The sequence below is a fragment of the Arachis ipaensis genome, chromosome B8 (assembly GCF_059453495.1).
Source record: "Arachis ipaensis isolate K30076 ecotype BB chromosome B8, ASM5945349v1, whole genome shotgun sequence".
Taxonomy (NCBI): Eukaryota; Viridiplantae; Streptophyta; class Magnoliopsida; order Fabales; family Fabaceae; genus Arachis; species Arachis ipaensis.
The window spans coordinates 56,089,246-56,107,368 of NC_142443.1; the positions used below are offsets into that span (position 1 = coordinate 56,089,246).

The 18,123-nt window shown below is 35.0% G+C and overlaps 2 protein-coding genes across 2 annotated transcripts; both read left to right on the plus strand.

Annotated features, from left to right (window-relative positions):
• The first annotated feature begins 6,944 nt into the window (after nt 1-6,944).
• LOC148548178 (uncharacterized) lies at nt 6,945-9,440 on the plus strand. The gene is made up of 9 exons (XM_088495586.1): nt 6,945-7,170; nt 7,296-7,392; nt 7,506-7,626; nt 7,729-7,793; nt 7,904-8,036; nt 8,272-8,426; nt 8,534-8,663; nt 8,783-8,971; nt 9,426-9,440. Exons 1-9 carry the CDS (start codon nt 6,945-6,947, stop codon nt 9,438-9,440), a joined length of 1,131 nt encoding a protein of 376 aa, XP_088351712.1.
• Nucleotides 9,441-16,569: 7,129 nt separating this feature from the next.
• Nucleotides 16,570-16,977, plus strand: LOC148548179 (uncharacterized). Its single transcript, XM_088495587.1, has one exon. The coding sequence runs from the start codon at nt 16,570-16,572 to the stop codon at nt 16,975-16,977; it is 408 nt and encodes a 135-aa protein (XP_088351713.1).
• Nucleotides 16,978-18,123: the final 1,146 nt, after the last annotated feature.

Here is an 18,123-nt window from a genome sequence, read left to right on the forward strand (position 1 = left end):
GGCGAGATGGACTATAATGGGGTGGAGGAGGGCTCGATGGGAAAGGAATTCTTCCTCTGATGCAGTGAGTGTGATCTCTGGCCGATGTGTTCTCTCTCTCCGTGGCCAACTTTCTCTTAAGGGTTTTTTTATTTTGTTTAAGGTATCACCCGCGAAGTTGTATTGTCCCAAAACGACAATTCCAAGACCCACGGCCTCATGTGGAGTGATGATGCCGTGAAATCCATACCCTTCGCTCGCCAGCGCCCCACCGGAGAAGCTAGCAACAGCTCCGATTCCTCTCACCGCAAGCGCACCAAATTTCTCCATCATTTCAAGTGAGATTTCTGTTATTTTTTTTTTTGTTTTTAAAGTTAACATTGTAGGAAATTATAAGCTCAACTTGTATTTCGGTATGATTATTGGGTTGCTGATGGAATGTTTTGGTCCAAGAGGATGGATTTGATTCTAGCTGTGAGGTAGAGGCAGAAGGTGAATGTGATGAATCTGACGTAGCAAAAGTAGATCAAGGGGTCAAAATGGATCTCACTAAGGATTTATTGCAAATAGTATGCCCCCAATTTTTAAGTCAATTCGAGATGTTAATGGTTTTAAAATTATCCACTCATGCCAATCCGGTAAATGCAGGTTTTCTCATTTTTGGATCCGCCCAATCTATGCAAAGCTACGCCAGGGTTTGTACGCAGTGTAGCCCCTGATGAGCATAATCACGGGTACCCCATTTAGATTTCTAGCCACTTCTCAAAATTGCAATTCTAGATACATCTACACGGTATCTCTACCAACTGATTGAGATTCCTTTTTTTGATTTGGAGGTGAATGATGGGTTGGCTTGAACTACAAATTACTAACAGTTTTAGAATTAGAATGTAATGAATGTGTTAATTTTGGAATGTGATTTTTTATTGGTAGTTATTGTTTGTGTCTTTGCGACTGCAGTGGGAGATTTTAGAATGTAATGAATGTGTTAATTCTGAAAATGTTTATTCCCATTCCATGAAATCATATCCTTCAAATGATGTTTTGCCTTTACAATACTATACAAATGAGAATCAGATATCGGGACTCTCTGGAGTTCGCAATACTGGTGTTTTAGGTTACACAACGTCTGTGGTACCTTTGGAAGCATCGTGCTCTAGTGTAAATTCTTTTGCCTTGCTTGATTTTATAAGTAAGGATATCTTGTGTGTTAGAAATTTCTTTATGTATCCCTTACAACTATTATCCACATGGGAATTTTTAAAATTGGGTCTTATCTTCTGCTTGCTTATAATATGTCTTAGTTGACAAAAAAAGCCATTTCTCCGGTAATAAAGGGGTTAGTTCCTTGTCTTCTTCCTCTACTATTCTAACTTTTAAGGCTTTAATTGTTTTTCATCTGAATCTAACTATTTGTGTCTCATATTCGAAGCCAATGATTGGTAACTTGATTGGCATGCAAGATTAATATTGTTTGAGTTTTGCAGAAAGAAAAAGTTTTGTCTTACCAATCCATGAATATATCATGGAAGTAGGTATGTGAGGGTTTTGGGTTCATTTAAATTAAGTTTTGTTTGGAATCTGTTATTGCTGTTTGTTCTTTTATTTTTGAGCATGATGTTCGTATAGCTTTATTAATGTTTGTTGTTGGCCGCAGATGGTGAGGAGTGACAGATTTAAGATGGGGCAAGATTGTAAGAACAGTACCTTCATAAAAGGACTGTAAATGAAGATCTCAGAGAAATCTTCATTGAGATGATTGAAAGGTGTTGACAATGGCCGATGTAAGTTTATATCACTGATATGAAATGACACTCACTAGGTAGAGATTTAGTAGTAAAAAGTTTATCTCATTGATAATAGAAACTTATTTAATATTTTTGATGTGTTCAATACATTGAAAATTTAAAAAAAAAAATTAATTTTTTTGTAATAAATCTTATAAAACATTTCGTTTTATAATATGCTTAACCTATGTCCTTAGGGTACAAGTTAGCAAAACCCAATAATAAATAGTCAAAGGCTGCTGTGTTGGTTTAGCTAGAAATAAAGGGCAGTAGTGTAAAAGAAGGTTGAATGTGGTGGGATGTTTCTAACTTAAAAGCTTTATGCTTGTCCTCTGCCATATATAGCTTCTGAAAGTGAAGGATGAGGTTGGTGAAGCTTCCAAAAATCCTCAAAACTTGCTTTTGGAAGCGATTCATTCTGCTGGATATTCTGGTGCCTTGGCAAATCCTCTTTTAGCTTCAGAATCGGCACTTAACGGACTAAATGATTCAGTTCTTGAGGAATTTGTTGCTGTAAGTTCTCAAATTCTAAAGCATTTAAATATTTTTTCAGCTATTTTTATCTCATTTTCAGACCATTTTTTTTAACATCAGGAAAACTATACGGCACCTCAGATAGTACTTGCTGCTTCTGGTGTTGAGCATGAGGAATTGTTATCTATTGCAGAATCGCTTTTGTCTGACCTACCCAACGTTCCACATCTAGAGGAGCCCAAATCTGTATATACTGGTGATGATTATAGATGCCACACTGAATCAGGAGTATGCATCAGAAAAGCATATTTATAATTTTGTTCTTTTCATATTTTTATTATTACACTTGTCACTTGTGATGAAATGTGTGTCAAATTTAACATATTCAATACATTGAAAATGTAAAAAAAAAAAAATATATTTTTTGCAATAACTTTTATAAAATATTTTGTTTTATAATATGCTTAAACTATGTCCTTAGGGTACAAGTTAGCAAAACCCAATAATAAATAGTGAAAGGCTGCTGTGTTGGTTTAGCTAGAAATAAAGGGTAGTAGTGTAAAAGAAGGTTGAGTGTGGTGGGATGTTTCTAACTTAGAAGCTTTATGCTTGTCCTATGCCATATATAGCTTCTGAAAGTGAAGGTTGAGGTTGGTGAAGCTTCCAAAAATCCTCAAAACTTGCTTTTGGAAGCGATTCATTCTGCTAGATATTCTAGTGCCTTGGCAAATCCTCTTTTAGCTTCAGAATCGGCATTTAACGGACTAAATGATTCAGTTCTGGAGGAATTTGTTGCCGTAAGTTCTCAAATTGATGCTTCTAAAGCATTTAAATATTTTTTGGGTTGTTCTTTATCTCATTTTCAGACCATTTTTCATTAAATTTGACGCCTAGGAAATTAAGCTATTTTCATTGGTAGCAGGTCATGTCCTCAAACTCGGAAATTGGAAAGGCGAGCCGAACATAGCTTATCTCGGTAATAGCTCAATGTTGAATACTTACGTTTTTAATTGAATGATTGTCGTTGAATTTGATCTTCTAATTTTCTTTTTCATTCTACTTATTTTAGTGAGATTAATTGTTTTGTTTTAAACTGCTCTTTTTTATGTAAATAAATTTTCATGATTTTTGTTGTTAAGTTGTATGTGATTATGACAATGTTATCCTCCACTTATGTTGATATTTGGATGCCAATTAACTTTTTTGATAATGTGATTTCTTTGTGGATAAAGATGTATAAAAGAGCGATTGAGGTTGTTGTTGGTTTCGGTTCTCAAATTGCAATACAATTTTACTGCATATGGAAATGGGGTCAGAAAATTTTCAAGAAAGTTAAAATAAAAAATTTTCCCTTTGACCTATTTGTGTATAAACTGTGATAAATTGTGATCTCTTTGTGTATGGAGTTTATATTTTATTTTCGAATAATCCATTGAGTTTGTTGGATGTCTGAACTTCTTTGATGAATATTTTTGGATGAAATTTACTTTTATTATGACATTTGACCTGTAAAACGTGTATTTTTAAGATGGTATCTCACAGATAAAATTTTTAACTTTAATAGAAAATCAGATATTTATTTTTTTCACTGATGATACTAAATCATTTTTATATCTTTGGATTACTGATCCCATATTCCTTAATTTTGACTCTTATATTTCTCAATCTTAAAAGATATAATTTATGCACTTGAATGATAAAGTTCTTTTTTTTTAAAAAAGTGGAAAAACCTATAAAATTCGATATGGTTCAATTTCAACTGTTGGCTTCCTCATTTGCTTTAGATTGGAGCTATTTATCTCTTATATTTCTCATTTTCTACCATTTGGTTCGTACTGGAACTCTTAACTTTTATTTTTTTAACTCTTAAATGATTAATTTTTATGCATTTATATTTAAAAAACTTCTGTACTAAAAAGTAGAAAATTCTATAAAAATCAATCCAATGCACTTTCTTTCTATTGAATCTGTAACCACCAAATATCTCTTCTTTGACTTTTCATATTCTCCTTTTATATTAGTTACTTTTTTATTATTTCATTCGTTATTTTTGGATGAAATTTACTTTTATTGTCACATTTGACCTGTAAAACGTGTATTTTTAAGATAGTATCTCACAGATAAAATTTTTAACTTTAATAGAAACCAGATATTTATTTTTTCACTCGTGATACTAAATTATTTTTTAATCTTTGGATTATTGATCTCATATTCCTTAATTTTGACTCTTATATTTCTCAATCTTAAAAGATATAATTTATGCACTTGAATGATAAAGTTCTTTTATTTTAAAAAGTGAAAAAACCTATAAAATTCGATATGGTTCAATTTCAACTGTTGGCTTCCTCATTTGCTTCAGATTGGAGCTATTTATCTCTTATATTTCTCATTTTTTTCACCATTTGGTTTGCACTGGAACTCTTAACTTTTATTTTTTAATTCTAATTGATTAATTTTTATGCATTTATATTTAAAAAACTTCTGTACTAAAAAGTAGAAAATTCTATAAAAATCAATCCAATGCACTTTTTTTCTATTGAATCTGTAACCACAAAATATCTCTTCTTTGCCTTTTCATATTCTCCTTTTATGTTAGTTACTTTTTTATTATTTCATTCGTTATTATTATTACTAAATGCCGTTTAACAAGTTCGGATCTTCTTTTGCCACAGTCATTGACTAATCCTTGGCATGTTTGTGCATTTACTAAATGCCATTTTTTTAGTGTTCTCTTTTTAGGGATAAAAAAAATAAAAAATAAAAAATAAAAAATAATCATTATCTTATGGCATATGTAAATTTTTACTCTAATATAACTTTATTAAGATATTATTATAGCTTTTTTGTACTTTATCCACTTGGATGTATTTATAAATAGATTCAGTTTTCCTTTGTTTAATCACAATTGTCTAAGTTCTTTCTACTTCCTTGGTATTGTTAATTTAAAAAGTTTGTTAGTGTTTTAGAAATTGTTAGTTTACCAATTCTCTTTGTCCCTTAACTTAGACGACAACATACATACCAAAAATGAAAACATATTATTCTTTCAAATAAAAAAATTACTACCTTGAATTTCAGTTGCCTATAATTTTTTTAATAAGCAATGACGTGATCTTTTATTATTTCATTCACTATTATCATTATAAACTTTTTTTTGTTTGGTTTGTTTTTTCCTATGTTAATTGGTAGGTGAAAAAAGTTTTTGATTATTTTTACCTCAATATATATTGCTGCTAGCTTAGGATCTATAGAAAAGATTACTGATAGGGGCGGCTGTTTACTACATATTTCTAGATTTATATCTATTGTTCTTAGTTTAGTATCTATTGAGAGGATTACTTATTGGGGGCCGTGAATATCTTTCCCTAGATGTCTAGATATTTGAGGTCACTAATTATTTTCAAATTTTCGTGTTACTTACTTCGTCCCCCCTAACCCCAAAGTAAAGATTCTATGTATTTCAAAATTCAAATTTCTTAATTGATATATGTTTATACATAAAGCCATAACCCATTTGTTGGTTCAGAGTTTTTTCACATTTCTTTGGCCTATTGTATTACTTTTTTACAGAGTTTGTTTTATTAACTGAAATCTATTGTTTCTTTCACTCTTTTAAATGTATATATTTCTTTCTTTTGAGCTCAATTTTTGAACTTTATTGATGGCCACTTTATTTTTTGGTATTTCATTACATAGATAGATAATTATCTTGTGTGTATCTTCATTGGGAATATGATATATTTGTCATTGGAAATATAATTATATAGGAAGCCTAATCAAATAATGATATCTATACTAAAAGGTGTTCTTATCTAAGTCTACCAGTCCTAAATCTATGCATAGGTTTTCTTTTTATTTTTAGTTCTCGCTTTTCTCTAGGTGTTACCTCATGTTGTCTTTGTTATCTCTCTCTTCTCTCTCATCCTCTTCTCATCCCATCCTCTCTTCTCCTATTAACTTACAATTTATATAGAAGATAACTTAGGGTTTATATAGCTTACCATTTATACACTTTATTTGCGTATCAATTGTTGTTATCTTAAGTCCTATATATAGGATTATTTAGTGGGGACTGCAAATATCTTTCGATTGATATCTAAGGTCAATCAACATTAATATCTTTTAAATGTCTATCTTGCTTCTTTTTTTCCCTCCCAAAATAAGGGTTCTATGGATTTCGAAATTCAAATTACTCAATTGATTTGTGTTTATAAATAAAGGCAGAACCATTGATCATGGTAGATTTTTCTCACATTCATGTTGCTGTTGTATGTGTTTCTTAGTTGCTGTTTGATTGACTGAAATCTGTTTTCTCTTTCATCCCTTTAATTGCATTTCAATATGACAACTGCCATGGATATGGTTAATAAGATTAATCCTGAGAAGGAAGCATGGAACCTGAAAGTTAGGGTGATTAGGCTTTGGACTGTTCCTACTTTCACTGGTCAGCTTCTCCCAAATTCCATGGAGATAATTTTGGTTGATGATTCTGTGAGTTATAGTGGTCTAAATCTGTTAAAATTTTTTGGCTGTTTGTTTTTTGTATGTAGATGTGTTTCTCCTTACCTTTTTTATATCGAGGTCTGAAATTTTGTTTCATTTAAATTTGTTTTTCTGTTTATTCAATTTGTCATTTATCAGATTTTTAGTATAATTTATGTTTATTGGTAGGGGTGCAAAATATAAGCTACTGTTCGGAAGACTATGATTTACAGGTTCAAACAACTTCTCTCCAAGGGTCGAGTATATGTAATGAAGCTCTTCTCTGTTGTGCCAAACCAAGGATCTTATAGGGCCACTAGGCATCTGATTTTCCAGTTCAGGACCACTGTCAGTAATGCTATCTGCGATTTTATTCCAAAATCTGCTCTTACAATCTCTCCATTCACTGAACTTTTGGAAACCAAAGAGGATTCTGATTTCTTAGTTGGTATGTTGTGCTATTTGCTCATACTTTTTTTGTCTGGAATGATTGAAGTCTTGTTTCTTTGTGATTTGTAGAATGTTGCTTTATTGTCATTATTTCCTAATAGTTTTTTTTAATATTTATTTCAGATGTGGTGGGTCTGTTGGTCTCTGTGCCGGAAGAGAAAGAATATGATAAAGATGGAAAGAAGATGAAGATGGCTGTGACAGAACTTGCTGAAAATGAGTTAGCGTTCTTTAATTTCTACCTCTTCTTGTTATTGAGATTCTTTTTTGTTTTCGGTGTGTTTGTATAGTCAAGTTTCTAATAGTGTAGGTGATTTTGTTGGTTGTTTTCAGTCATAGAATTTGGTGTGCCTTATTTGGTGAATATGTTGATGAACTTAATCGATTTCTGTCTTCTGGGTATGCTGAACAGCCAGTTGTGGTTTTACAACTTGCCAAAGTTAGGGTTTTAGAGGTTTGTATCAAGTAAATTTCATTTCAAGTGTGTCAATTATCCAAGTTCACTTGGTTTTACCACTATATTCCTGTAACCAATGTATCTAGTTTTTATTTTTAGGTAGAGTTGGACTTCAGAATGTTATGTTTGCATCAAAGCTTGGATTTAATCTTGACGTCCCAGAGGTGGTAGCTTTTTAGAAAAGGTATTTTTGTACATGTAGTTTCTATTGTGTTTTTTGTTGTTGTTGCTGTCATTGTTTACTTATTTAAGTTGGTGCTGTATTTGTTAACAGTTCTATTCCACATGGAGTTGGGGCATCCCAACCCATTGGCATTGTTGGATCTGAAAAAAATATCGGAATAGAAGAAGATTTTATGAAGCTCACACCTAGGTGTACTGTGAAGTCGCTTGATGATAACAACCGGGTTGGAACCAGTTTAATTTATCATGTTTACTCTTGATAATTTATGTTAAATTTTCTTTTTCTATTCGTTAGTAAATACTGCTTTATTTTGGAACGATATTAATACTTTTGTCCTCTTTTGTACTTGAAAACACTATTCTGTTAGTATTTATTTTAGTTTTTCAGTTTTAGTTTGTATTACAACTATCTTTGGTTATAATGTCTTAACATTTATAGACATGGTCTTATATTTTTAGGCTGGAACTTTTGTTGTACTAACGAAGATAGCTGAAATAGTTGAGGATGGTCCTTGGTGGTACTCTGCTTGTGTGTGTGGCAGAAGTGTTCAGGCAGAATCTGGAATTTACTTTTGTCAATTTTGCAACATACATGTTACAAATGTGACTCCTAGGTATAAATATTTTACAATGCTTTCTTTGTGCTTTGTTAAATAGTGAATTATTTCTGCGTAGTTATTAACTTTAGGCCAGTATTTATGTGCATCTTAAAAAAATCCAGGTTTAGAGTGAAGATGTTGGTTGAGGATTCCACTGGTCTATCTATATTTGTCCTCTTTGATCGTGAGGCAAGTTACCTATTGAATAAGACTTGTGCCCAGCTATTTGAACAACATCTTAAGGATGTTGATGTAAGTCACTCGAATGCTATATTCTTTTTATGTGCTGATTTTATTGTTAAAGAGTTTTCTTATCCTTCGGTTTCTACCGATTCATTTTTTCTGTTGTGTCTATTTTATATTGTTCATAGGTTGTGTTTGGCATACAGTCTCCTCCTATATTCGAAGAAATTGTTGGAAAAACTATGCTGTTCAAGGTTCTTAATAGGCCTGTTGGGATGGAGAAATTCAAAGGGACTTATCCAGTGAGGCGTGTTTGTGATGATGCTGCAATAGTTGGAATGTTTGAGCTCTCTGGTTCAGATTTGAGTTCTGAAAAGGTATAAAACAGAATTCGCACATATTGTTTCATTTTAATAAATTCTTTCTTAAATTTTTTAATTTTTGGTTGTTCCACCTTTATTCATGTCTTATATCGGATGTGCTTTGTATTATCCAACACTGGGTTTGTACCAAAAGGAGAGGGATCATTTGGGAAACCCTCTAAGGTTACCAAATCACCGAATTTGGGATTGACTCCTTCCAGCTGCTCTGAGCTCTTTGCTGGTTCGCCTCAATGTACCCAAAAGGAATCAAGTGTTGTTGACTTGGGAGCTCATTAGACATAATTACTGGATTGTTAGGGTTATTACCCTCCATTGTTGAATCTTCATCCTCATCTGATGAGTCTTAAAGCTCGGATGGTTTAGACCCGAACAGTATCATAACATCAGATGAGGAAGAGTTACTATTGCTACTGTAATCTAGATGAAATGCTCTTTTGACGTTGTTCAGTGTGTTTTGGTCTAATCGGTCCCCTACATAAAAATTTTTATCAGGAAAAATTTTAATTGGTTGGTTCATTTCATTGAAAAGTGAAATGAAAAATATCCCAAAACCCGCATAGGTAAACTGTATAGTATTTCCTCTCCCGACAAAATAAAATTCCTAATCAGCTCGAATGAACCCTTAATTATAGCCTTCTGTTTATTTTTACTCTCTATATCCACCACTAAGCAATTATCCCACTCATCAATTGCGTAGCATGAAGACCCTAATTCATGCCTATAAATTGCTTCAAAACACGGTGGTAGAGCTCTGTCTCCCTATATCACATGTTACAGTTCAAATTAAATGCTGCAACTCACATGCTATTTACGATACATGACATAATATTATATATATTTAGTTATGTGCCCATCATATAGTCGAAACCTCAGATTTGCGTCTTTTCCTTGGATCCAGTGTTGTTGGGTTAAAGATATGGTGTTGTAATTTTCTTGAATTTGGTTGTTGTAATTTGGCTGGACTTAGATATTTTGTTAACATTTTACTTGTTGGACTTCTAAATTCAGATGTTTCCTTTTAGTTGAGTAACCTACAATTTCACTTATTGCGCAACACACTCCATGGTTGCTTGAAATTGGTCCAAGGCTTCCTTGAGACGATCCCTTGACTCTTGTTCCTCTTGGATGTCATGAGTAGGATCATATGGCTCTTGGATTGATGGACATGAGTATTCTTCCATGGGAGGTTGTGGTGGGAAGTAGAGTTCATCTTATGGTTGAAAATTTTCATACATTGGAGGTGGTTCTTGGAAGTATTGAGGTTGGAATGGTGGTGGTTCTATATGTGGCTCATATGGCTCAAAAGGTGGTTGGTATGGTGTGTAAGGAGTAGGGTCATATGAAGGTGGTTGGTGAAAAGGGGCTTGTGAGTATGGTTGATGGCTATGTTGAGGATATGGCTCATAGGTATATGGTGGTGGTTCTTAAAAGTCACACAGATGGTGCTCTGTTTTTCAAAAAAAAAATTTCTATGTTTTTGCACCAATCCATGCATTCCAAACCTCTAAACAGCTACCAAAACACCATAAAACCTTATTTAACATACTAAACTACCAATTATACTCAACAAATCAACCAAAAACATGAATTTAAACTAATTACCAATATGTACAAAAAGAGAAAATGAAAAGAAGTTACCATAGTGGGGTGTCTCCCACCTAGCACTTTTGTTTATTGTCCTTAAGTTGGACTTATGGGGAGCTCCTCATTAAGGTGGCTTGTGCTTGAAGCTATCTTTGAACATCCACCAATGCTTGGTCCTCCATTGTGCCCCAAGATTCTTCACTTGTTGCACCAAGTGTTGATGGAGTTCTTCACAAGCTTGGGGCTCTCGAAATTGATCCTCTTTTTGTAATCCGGGGTCCCATACTTTGTTTTCACACCCGTCTTGTAGTTGACTCTCATTATTAGTCCATTCGGGTGGTGAGCAAGATGAATTCTCTATGAAGTGCCCAACAATCCTCCTAGACCAATCTATTTGAGCACTATTCCAACCTTTACATTCAACTCTTGAAGTATCAACCAAAATGAGCCTTGATTTGCAACGCCAACCACGAAACATTTTTCTTTTACGCTTCATCCCACAAAGCATCCTAAGTTGACCATCCGTTTCAAGCAAACCATATTCAAGTGGTATAATAAAGCTAATAGAAATGAATTTCACCCACTCAAATGAAGGAGTAGATGGCAACCTAGGCAAAGAGGCTTCCAAAGATCTTGACAAAGCGTAACCAACCCCCGTTCTTCTATTTCTAGGGACTCCCACCTCTTCACAAGATCTCTTAATTTCAATCCTTTGTTCATCAATTCTATCTAAGCCTCTTCCCTTACTCAAATCATAAATGGGAAGGTGAGAGAATTTTACCTCCACATTGCCTTCAATTTCACCAGGAGAGGGTTCTTCAAGCCCAAAGGATTCTTCACCACTAAGACTTGATGCTTGATCTCCATCACCAAGGGAATTCAATTCTTGCTCTATCCCATCCAAGTCTTCATAAGGGATATGTCTTGGAGGTTGTGCACATTTGTCCTTAGCATCAAATTCAATCATCTTGGAGGAGTTTTCTTCAATTCTAGATTCCCAAGGTGGTTCCGCATCTCCTAAGTCTTCAACCACTTCTTCCTCTTCTTCAACAATTGTGGCTTCCTCCAATTGTTCTAATACAAAGCAACTTCCTTCATTCTTTAACAATCTCTCCTTCATGTTATGCTCTTCATTTGTTTCTCTATATGTAGCCATGGGAGTTCCTTGAGTGTTCAAGCATTGGGATGCTAACCGGCTTACCACCTCGTCCAAGGCGGCCGTGAATTGTTGTACATCCTTTTTCATCTCCTCTTGTCCTTGAACAAGAACATCAAGGATGTCATCCATTGGAGGTTGAGGTAGATAGAAGGGTTCATCAATTTGGGAGAAGGATTCATAGTAGGAAGGTGGTTCTTCTTGGTAGAGTTGTGGTGGTTCAATATTTTCCATTCTTTTTACTTGTTGCACAACACACTCCATGGTTGCTTGAAATTGGTCCAAGGCTTCTTTGAGACGATCCCTTGACTCTTGTTCCTCTTGGATGTCATGAGTAGAATCATATGGCTCTTGGATCGATGGACATGAGTATTCTTCCATGGGAGGTTGTGGTGGGAAGTAGAGTTCATCTTATGGTTAAAAATTTTCATACATTGGAGGTGGTTCTTGGAAGTATTGAGGTTGGAATGGTGGTGGTTTTATATGTGGCTCATATGGCTCAAAAGGTGGTTGGTATGGTGTGTAAGGAGTAGGGTCATATGAAGGTGGTTGGTGAAAAGGGGCTTATGAGTATGGTTGATGGCTATGTTGAGGATATGGCTCATAGGTATATGGTGGTGGTTCTTGAAAGTCACAAGGAGATTCACCATAACCATTAGATTGATATGCATCATAGAATGGCTCTTGTTCATAGTGTATTGGTGGAGGTTGTTGCCATGAAGATTGATCATATGCATATGGCTCCTCATACCTTTGATTGTCCCATCCTTGATACACATCCTCATTGTGGCCCTCATTTCCTACAACATATTTAGAACCAAACTCATAGCCAAAGTGAGAATTCATAGTGAAAAGAGAAAATAAAATTCAAAAGCTAATAGAAAAATAATGAAACAAAGTCCTAAACTAGCAAAGACTAGCAAGCAATCCAAAAAAATCAAGCTATTTACAATATTCACATATATACAATAACCAATAACACAACACCATTACAATTCTCCAGCAACGGCGCCATTTTGATGAGAGGACTTTTGATGGTTTAGAATTCACAAATGAATCCTCGTTGCAAGTATAGTTTCTAAACCAACAATAATCCTTTCATACAAAAGATTGTTTGTCACTAGTACAAACCCCTAAATTTATAAACCGAAGTATTGGGACTTCAGGTCGTTCTCCCTAGGAATTGCAATAAAGTGTTCTTGTTATTGGTTATAAGGTATGTTTTGGGGTTTTTGGAGTAAGAGACATGAAAAGTAAATGGCAAGAAAATTCAAATAACAAAAAGGCCTTGGCAAGGGTTGGTGGTCAAGGATCTCTATCCTAATCACTAACCACAACATGACAATTGGCAAGGATTAACCCCACTAAGTCATCCTCTAACCAATAGTAAAGGAAAGTCAAGTGAGCTATGTCAATCCAAGTCCATAAGTCCTAGTTCTCCACCAAATTAATTAGTGAGATCTAGCGTTAATGGCTCCCAATCCTCAATCACTTGGACATTAGTAACTCAAGAGTTCCTAAGCTACCTTCCCAAGCCAAACGCATAAAATTCTACTCTAAAATCCAACCAAGCATTTTATCAAACACTTGGAAGGCATAAAAGGAAAGCATAGTAAAATTGCAAGGAAAGTAAATCTACACTACTCAAATGCAAGGAATTAAACAACAACAAATCAAACAAACAATAAAGGGACATGAAAATATAAATTGCATTAAAAGGAAAAAAGAAGAAGAAAGAGTGCATCAACAACAAAGTAAGCAATTACAAGAATGAAATACAAAATTAAAGAGAGGAAGAGTAGAGGAACAAGAAATTGTAAAGGAAAAGTAAATCAAAGCATGAATTATACCTAGATCTAAGAAATTCTAATCTAGATCTAAAACCTACTCCTAATTCTAGAGAGAAGAGAGAGCTTCTCTCTCTAAAACTAAACTAAACTAGCCTAATGTGTGTAAATAATGCTAGGTTCTCCTTTCCCTTCAATCCTTGGTCCTTTAAATGCATTGGTGCCAAAGTTGGGCATGTTTTCTATTAAAAAATCACGTGCGCCCACCGGCGCGTACGCGTATAGTGCGTGTGCGCGTCCCTGAAGATTTTGCGATCCACGCGTGCGCATACCGTGCACGTGCGCGTGGATGATGTTTCTCAAATCTTTGGCTTTTTCTATGTGTTTTTCATTTTGCATGCTTTTCTCTTCACTCCTTTGATCCATTCCTAGCCTTTTTAACCTGAAATCACTTAACAAACAAATCAATGTATCTAGTGGAATCAAAGGTGAATTGAATTTAGCTAATTAAGGACCTAAAAAGCATGCTTTCATATCTAAGCACAAATAAGGAGACAACCATGAAACCATGCTATTTCATTGAATAAATGTGGGTAAAAAGTCATAAAATCTCCTAAATTAGGCACAAGATAAACCCTACAAATGGGGTTTATCATCCATCCTTTCGTTTCCTTCTTTCATGAAGGGTGTGTGTGAATGGGTGTGGTGGTTTGTGAAATGAAAATGTATAAAGTGAATCTGAGTATTGTAGTTGTAATGCGGAACTCTTCACGGACAGCCTCTTTTCGTGCCAAGCTAAACGATTTCTCCCACAACCAGGGACACACTACCATTCTCTAGCAATTTACCTTGGTATATATGCTAGACATACACGTCACAAAGTCCGAACAATTTGCCGCCTGTGATTTCTCTGTCCAACGAAGAACATGGATGCACCCATCCTCCATATATTCACCTCCATAAATTGTTACTGTGACAATGAAACACTAAATTGTATCTTATACCGTATTATAATACTATTGGTAGTATATCTATGTCTTTACGAAAGGAGAGTGTATTACTTAAAGCTAAGTCTATTGGACTAGTATATATTGGTGTAAAGTCCAATACTGTATTGTGGTGAATATACATATTTTGTCTTTTGTGCACTCAACACATACTCTCTCTTCCTCTCATTCTTTTCTTGCTTCTCGATCTTTCTTGATTCTCAAGATCCTTCACTGTACATTCTCGGTAAACACAAATGCTAATATGGTATATAAAGCCTTTCTTATCCCTCTTGATGTGTAAGCATTTTATACCTTTTTTAGCATTTTTAAGCTGTTTTTAGTTAGATTTTATTTAGTTTTACTTAATTTTAGTGCAAAAATCCTCTTTTCGATGCTACTTTGAGTTGTTTTAGTGTTTTTATGATTTTAGGTGAAATTCGGAATAATTTAGCGGAGTTTGGGGCTAAAAAGAAGAAAGTTGTCAGCACCCTGGCATTTAGCACCAGCAGGGGACTCAGGGCCAGCAACGTTGCACTCCCCTTGGGGCGTTTAATGTCAAAACTGGCATTAAATGCCAGCATTTAGTCCAAATCACACTCATTTAGACTTCTCAAGTGGATTTAGCATTTATTAGTTTTATTTTATTTTCCTTTTGTAATTTTTAATTACAAACAATATCTTTTAGTTTTAGAATTTATTATTTTATTTTATTTCCGTTTCAAATTAGGTTAGAATTTAAAGGAAGAGATCACTTAGGTCTAGGATCTTCTTTCTTTGGCACGTTTTTAGAATCCTAGTTTCTCTGTAAGTCATGAGCAACTAAACCTCCTGGTTAAGATTAGGAGCTCTGTTTATTTCTATGGGTTAGAACTATTATTCTTCTATTTTAAGTAATGTTTTGATTCAATTCTAAGGATTATTTTTGTTCTTAATCTCATGAACTGGGTGGAAAGAGAGTATGATCCTTTTTTACATGAGTTCTTGTGATTCTCGAGAGAGTTATCTCGCTTAAACTACAGCTTGAAAACAAATTCCTCCCGGATTGCTAATTACACGAACTAATTGGGATATGTGACATATAATCCTGTTAGCTTTGGGTAATTAGGGTTTTTGTGGTGCTAAACTAGTTTTTTGAACTTAACCCTCTAATCGGAATTAAGGGACCATGAGAGTAGCGGTTAATGAAGGTTAGAGGATGCTAAATCACTAAGAGATTAGGGTTTAGACATTTATAGTTTGCCATAGAAGGAATCATGCATTGTTAAAATAGTTGGTAAGAAATTTTAATCTGAAAAGATAAACATCTTCGAAACCTTAACTATTTTCTCATATTGTTTTTACACTAAACCTGTTTATTGCTTTCTTTATTGCTTATTTATTGTTTATATGAATTGAAACTCACCAAACCCCTTTTTGATTCGCCTGACTAAGTCCAACCAGAGAACCATTGTTTGCTCAGTCCGATAATCCTCGTGGGATTAACCCTCACTCACCTGAGGTATTATACTTGGATGAGCCGGTGCACTTGCCGGTTAAGCTATGGGAATTCAAAATCCTGCACCATATTTTTTTGCGTCATTGTTGGGGATTGTTTGTGATTGACAACTATTAGTTGTCTTGTTTCTTAGATTAGGTATTTTTATTAGTATTTGTTTATTTACTTTTTCTTTTTAATTTTTGATTTTCGCCTTGTTTATTTTTCTTTAATTTCTGATTTTAAGTTTGGTGTCCCATTAGTGTTTTGCTCTTTTTATTTTTGAAATTTCAAGTGTTTTTATCCTTTTAGTTTTCAAAATTTTTAGGTTATTTTTGCATTCTTATTTTCGAATTATTTGTTTAATTGCTTACTTAATTTTATTTTTTTCTTTTTACATAGGATATCTGACAGGGAGTTCTCTATACTCTCACATAGAGACTCCCAAGTTTCTTTGACTCTTATTTGTTTATGAGCAGGAACAGAGACAAGAAAACCCTTCTTGAGTTTGATCCTGAGCTTGAGAAGACCTTGAGATGACGTTTGCAACAAACTAGAGTAATCTCAAGGGGACTTTTGAGAAGGAAGCTGAGGAACCCACCATGGTCACCAATGGTGGAAATGTGAATGCTGATGAGCAAGCAAGGAGGACGCTTGGCTCATACACTGCACCCACGCCTGAATTCTCTGGGCGCAGTATATCCGTACCTGCTATTGGTGCATATAATTTTGAGTTGAACCCACAGTTGGTCACTCTAGTACAGCAGAATTGCCAATTTTATGGATTTTCGCAAGAGGAACCCAACTTATTCATCTCTAACTTCTTGCAGATCTGTGATACTATGAAGACGAATAGAGTGAACCCTGAGGTTTACAAGCTCATGCTCTTCCCATTTGCTGTGAGAGACAGAGTAAAGCAGTGGCTTGATTCTCAGCCCAAGGAGAGCCTGGACACGTGGGACAAGGTGGTCACAAGATTTCTAACCAAATTTTTTCACCTCAGAAGCTGACTAAGCTTAGGGTGGATGTCCAGACATTCAAACAAAGAGATGGAGAATCCCTTTATGAAGCTTGGGAGAGATTCAAGCTGATGATCAGGAAGTGTCCCTCTGACATGTTAATTACATGAAAAACTCCTCGAGAAATCTCAACAATGATCTCTATTCGAATACTTTCAATTAGAGATGGAGGAATCACCCTAACTTTCAGTGGAAGGAGTAATTACAGAGGCTCCAACAAGGCTTCAACAACAATCAGGGTGGAACCAATCAGAATAGGTTCAATAGCAGGTAGTTCCAACCCTCTCAAACACAGAGCATCTTTGACTTAGCCATAATAGTCTCTGAACTCTCCAAAATTGCTCACAGCTTTATACAAGAGATAAGATCTTCAATACAGAACTCGAAAGTGCAAGTGGGTTAGTTGAGCAAGAAGATACCTGAGAGACCTCCCAACACTCTTCCCAGTAACACAGAGGTAAATCCAAGAGACGAGTGTAAGGCCCTCACCATGGGCAAGGAGGCCGAGCTTAGAAAGATGCGTGCTGCTGAGGAATTGAAGGAGAAAAAGGCTCAAAAGGAGACTGGAAGTACAATGTTGCATGCCCCATTGGTGGCACAAGAGCCTGAAGTACAACACCCCAGACACTGCAAGAGGAGACTAAGGATGAGCACCTCACTCAATTCTTGGAAATCTTCAAAAAGTTACAAATCAATATTCCTTTTATTGAGGTGTTGGAGAAGATTCTTCCCTATATGGTCTGTTTGAAAAGCGTACTCTCTGAAAAGAAGGCCTTGAAGGGAGATGAAACTGTGGTGCTGACCAAGGAGTGCAGTGCACTGGTCCAGAAGAGGCTACCCATGAAGATGCCAGATCTCGGAAGCTTTCTGATTTCCTGTATCATAGGGACCATCACATTTGAGAAGGCATTGTGTGATCTAGTTTCAAGCATAAATCTGATGCCTCTCTCTGTGATTAAGAAGCTAGGGATATAAGAGGCACAGTCCACAAGAATTGCACTAGAGATGGCTGACAAGTCTTGGAAGCAATTATATAGATTGGTGGAGAATGTTTTAGTAAAAGTTGAAAACCTTTACCTCCCTGCAGACTTTGTGATACTTGATACGAGAGAGGATACAGACAACTCCATCATCCTA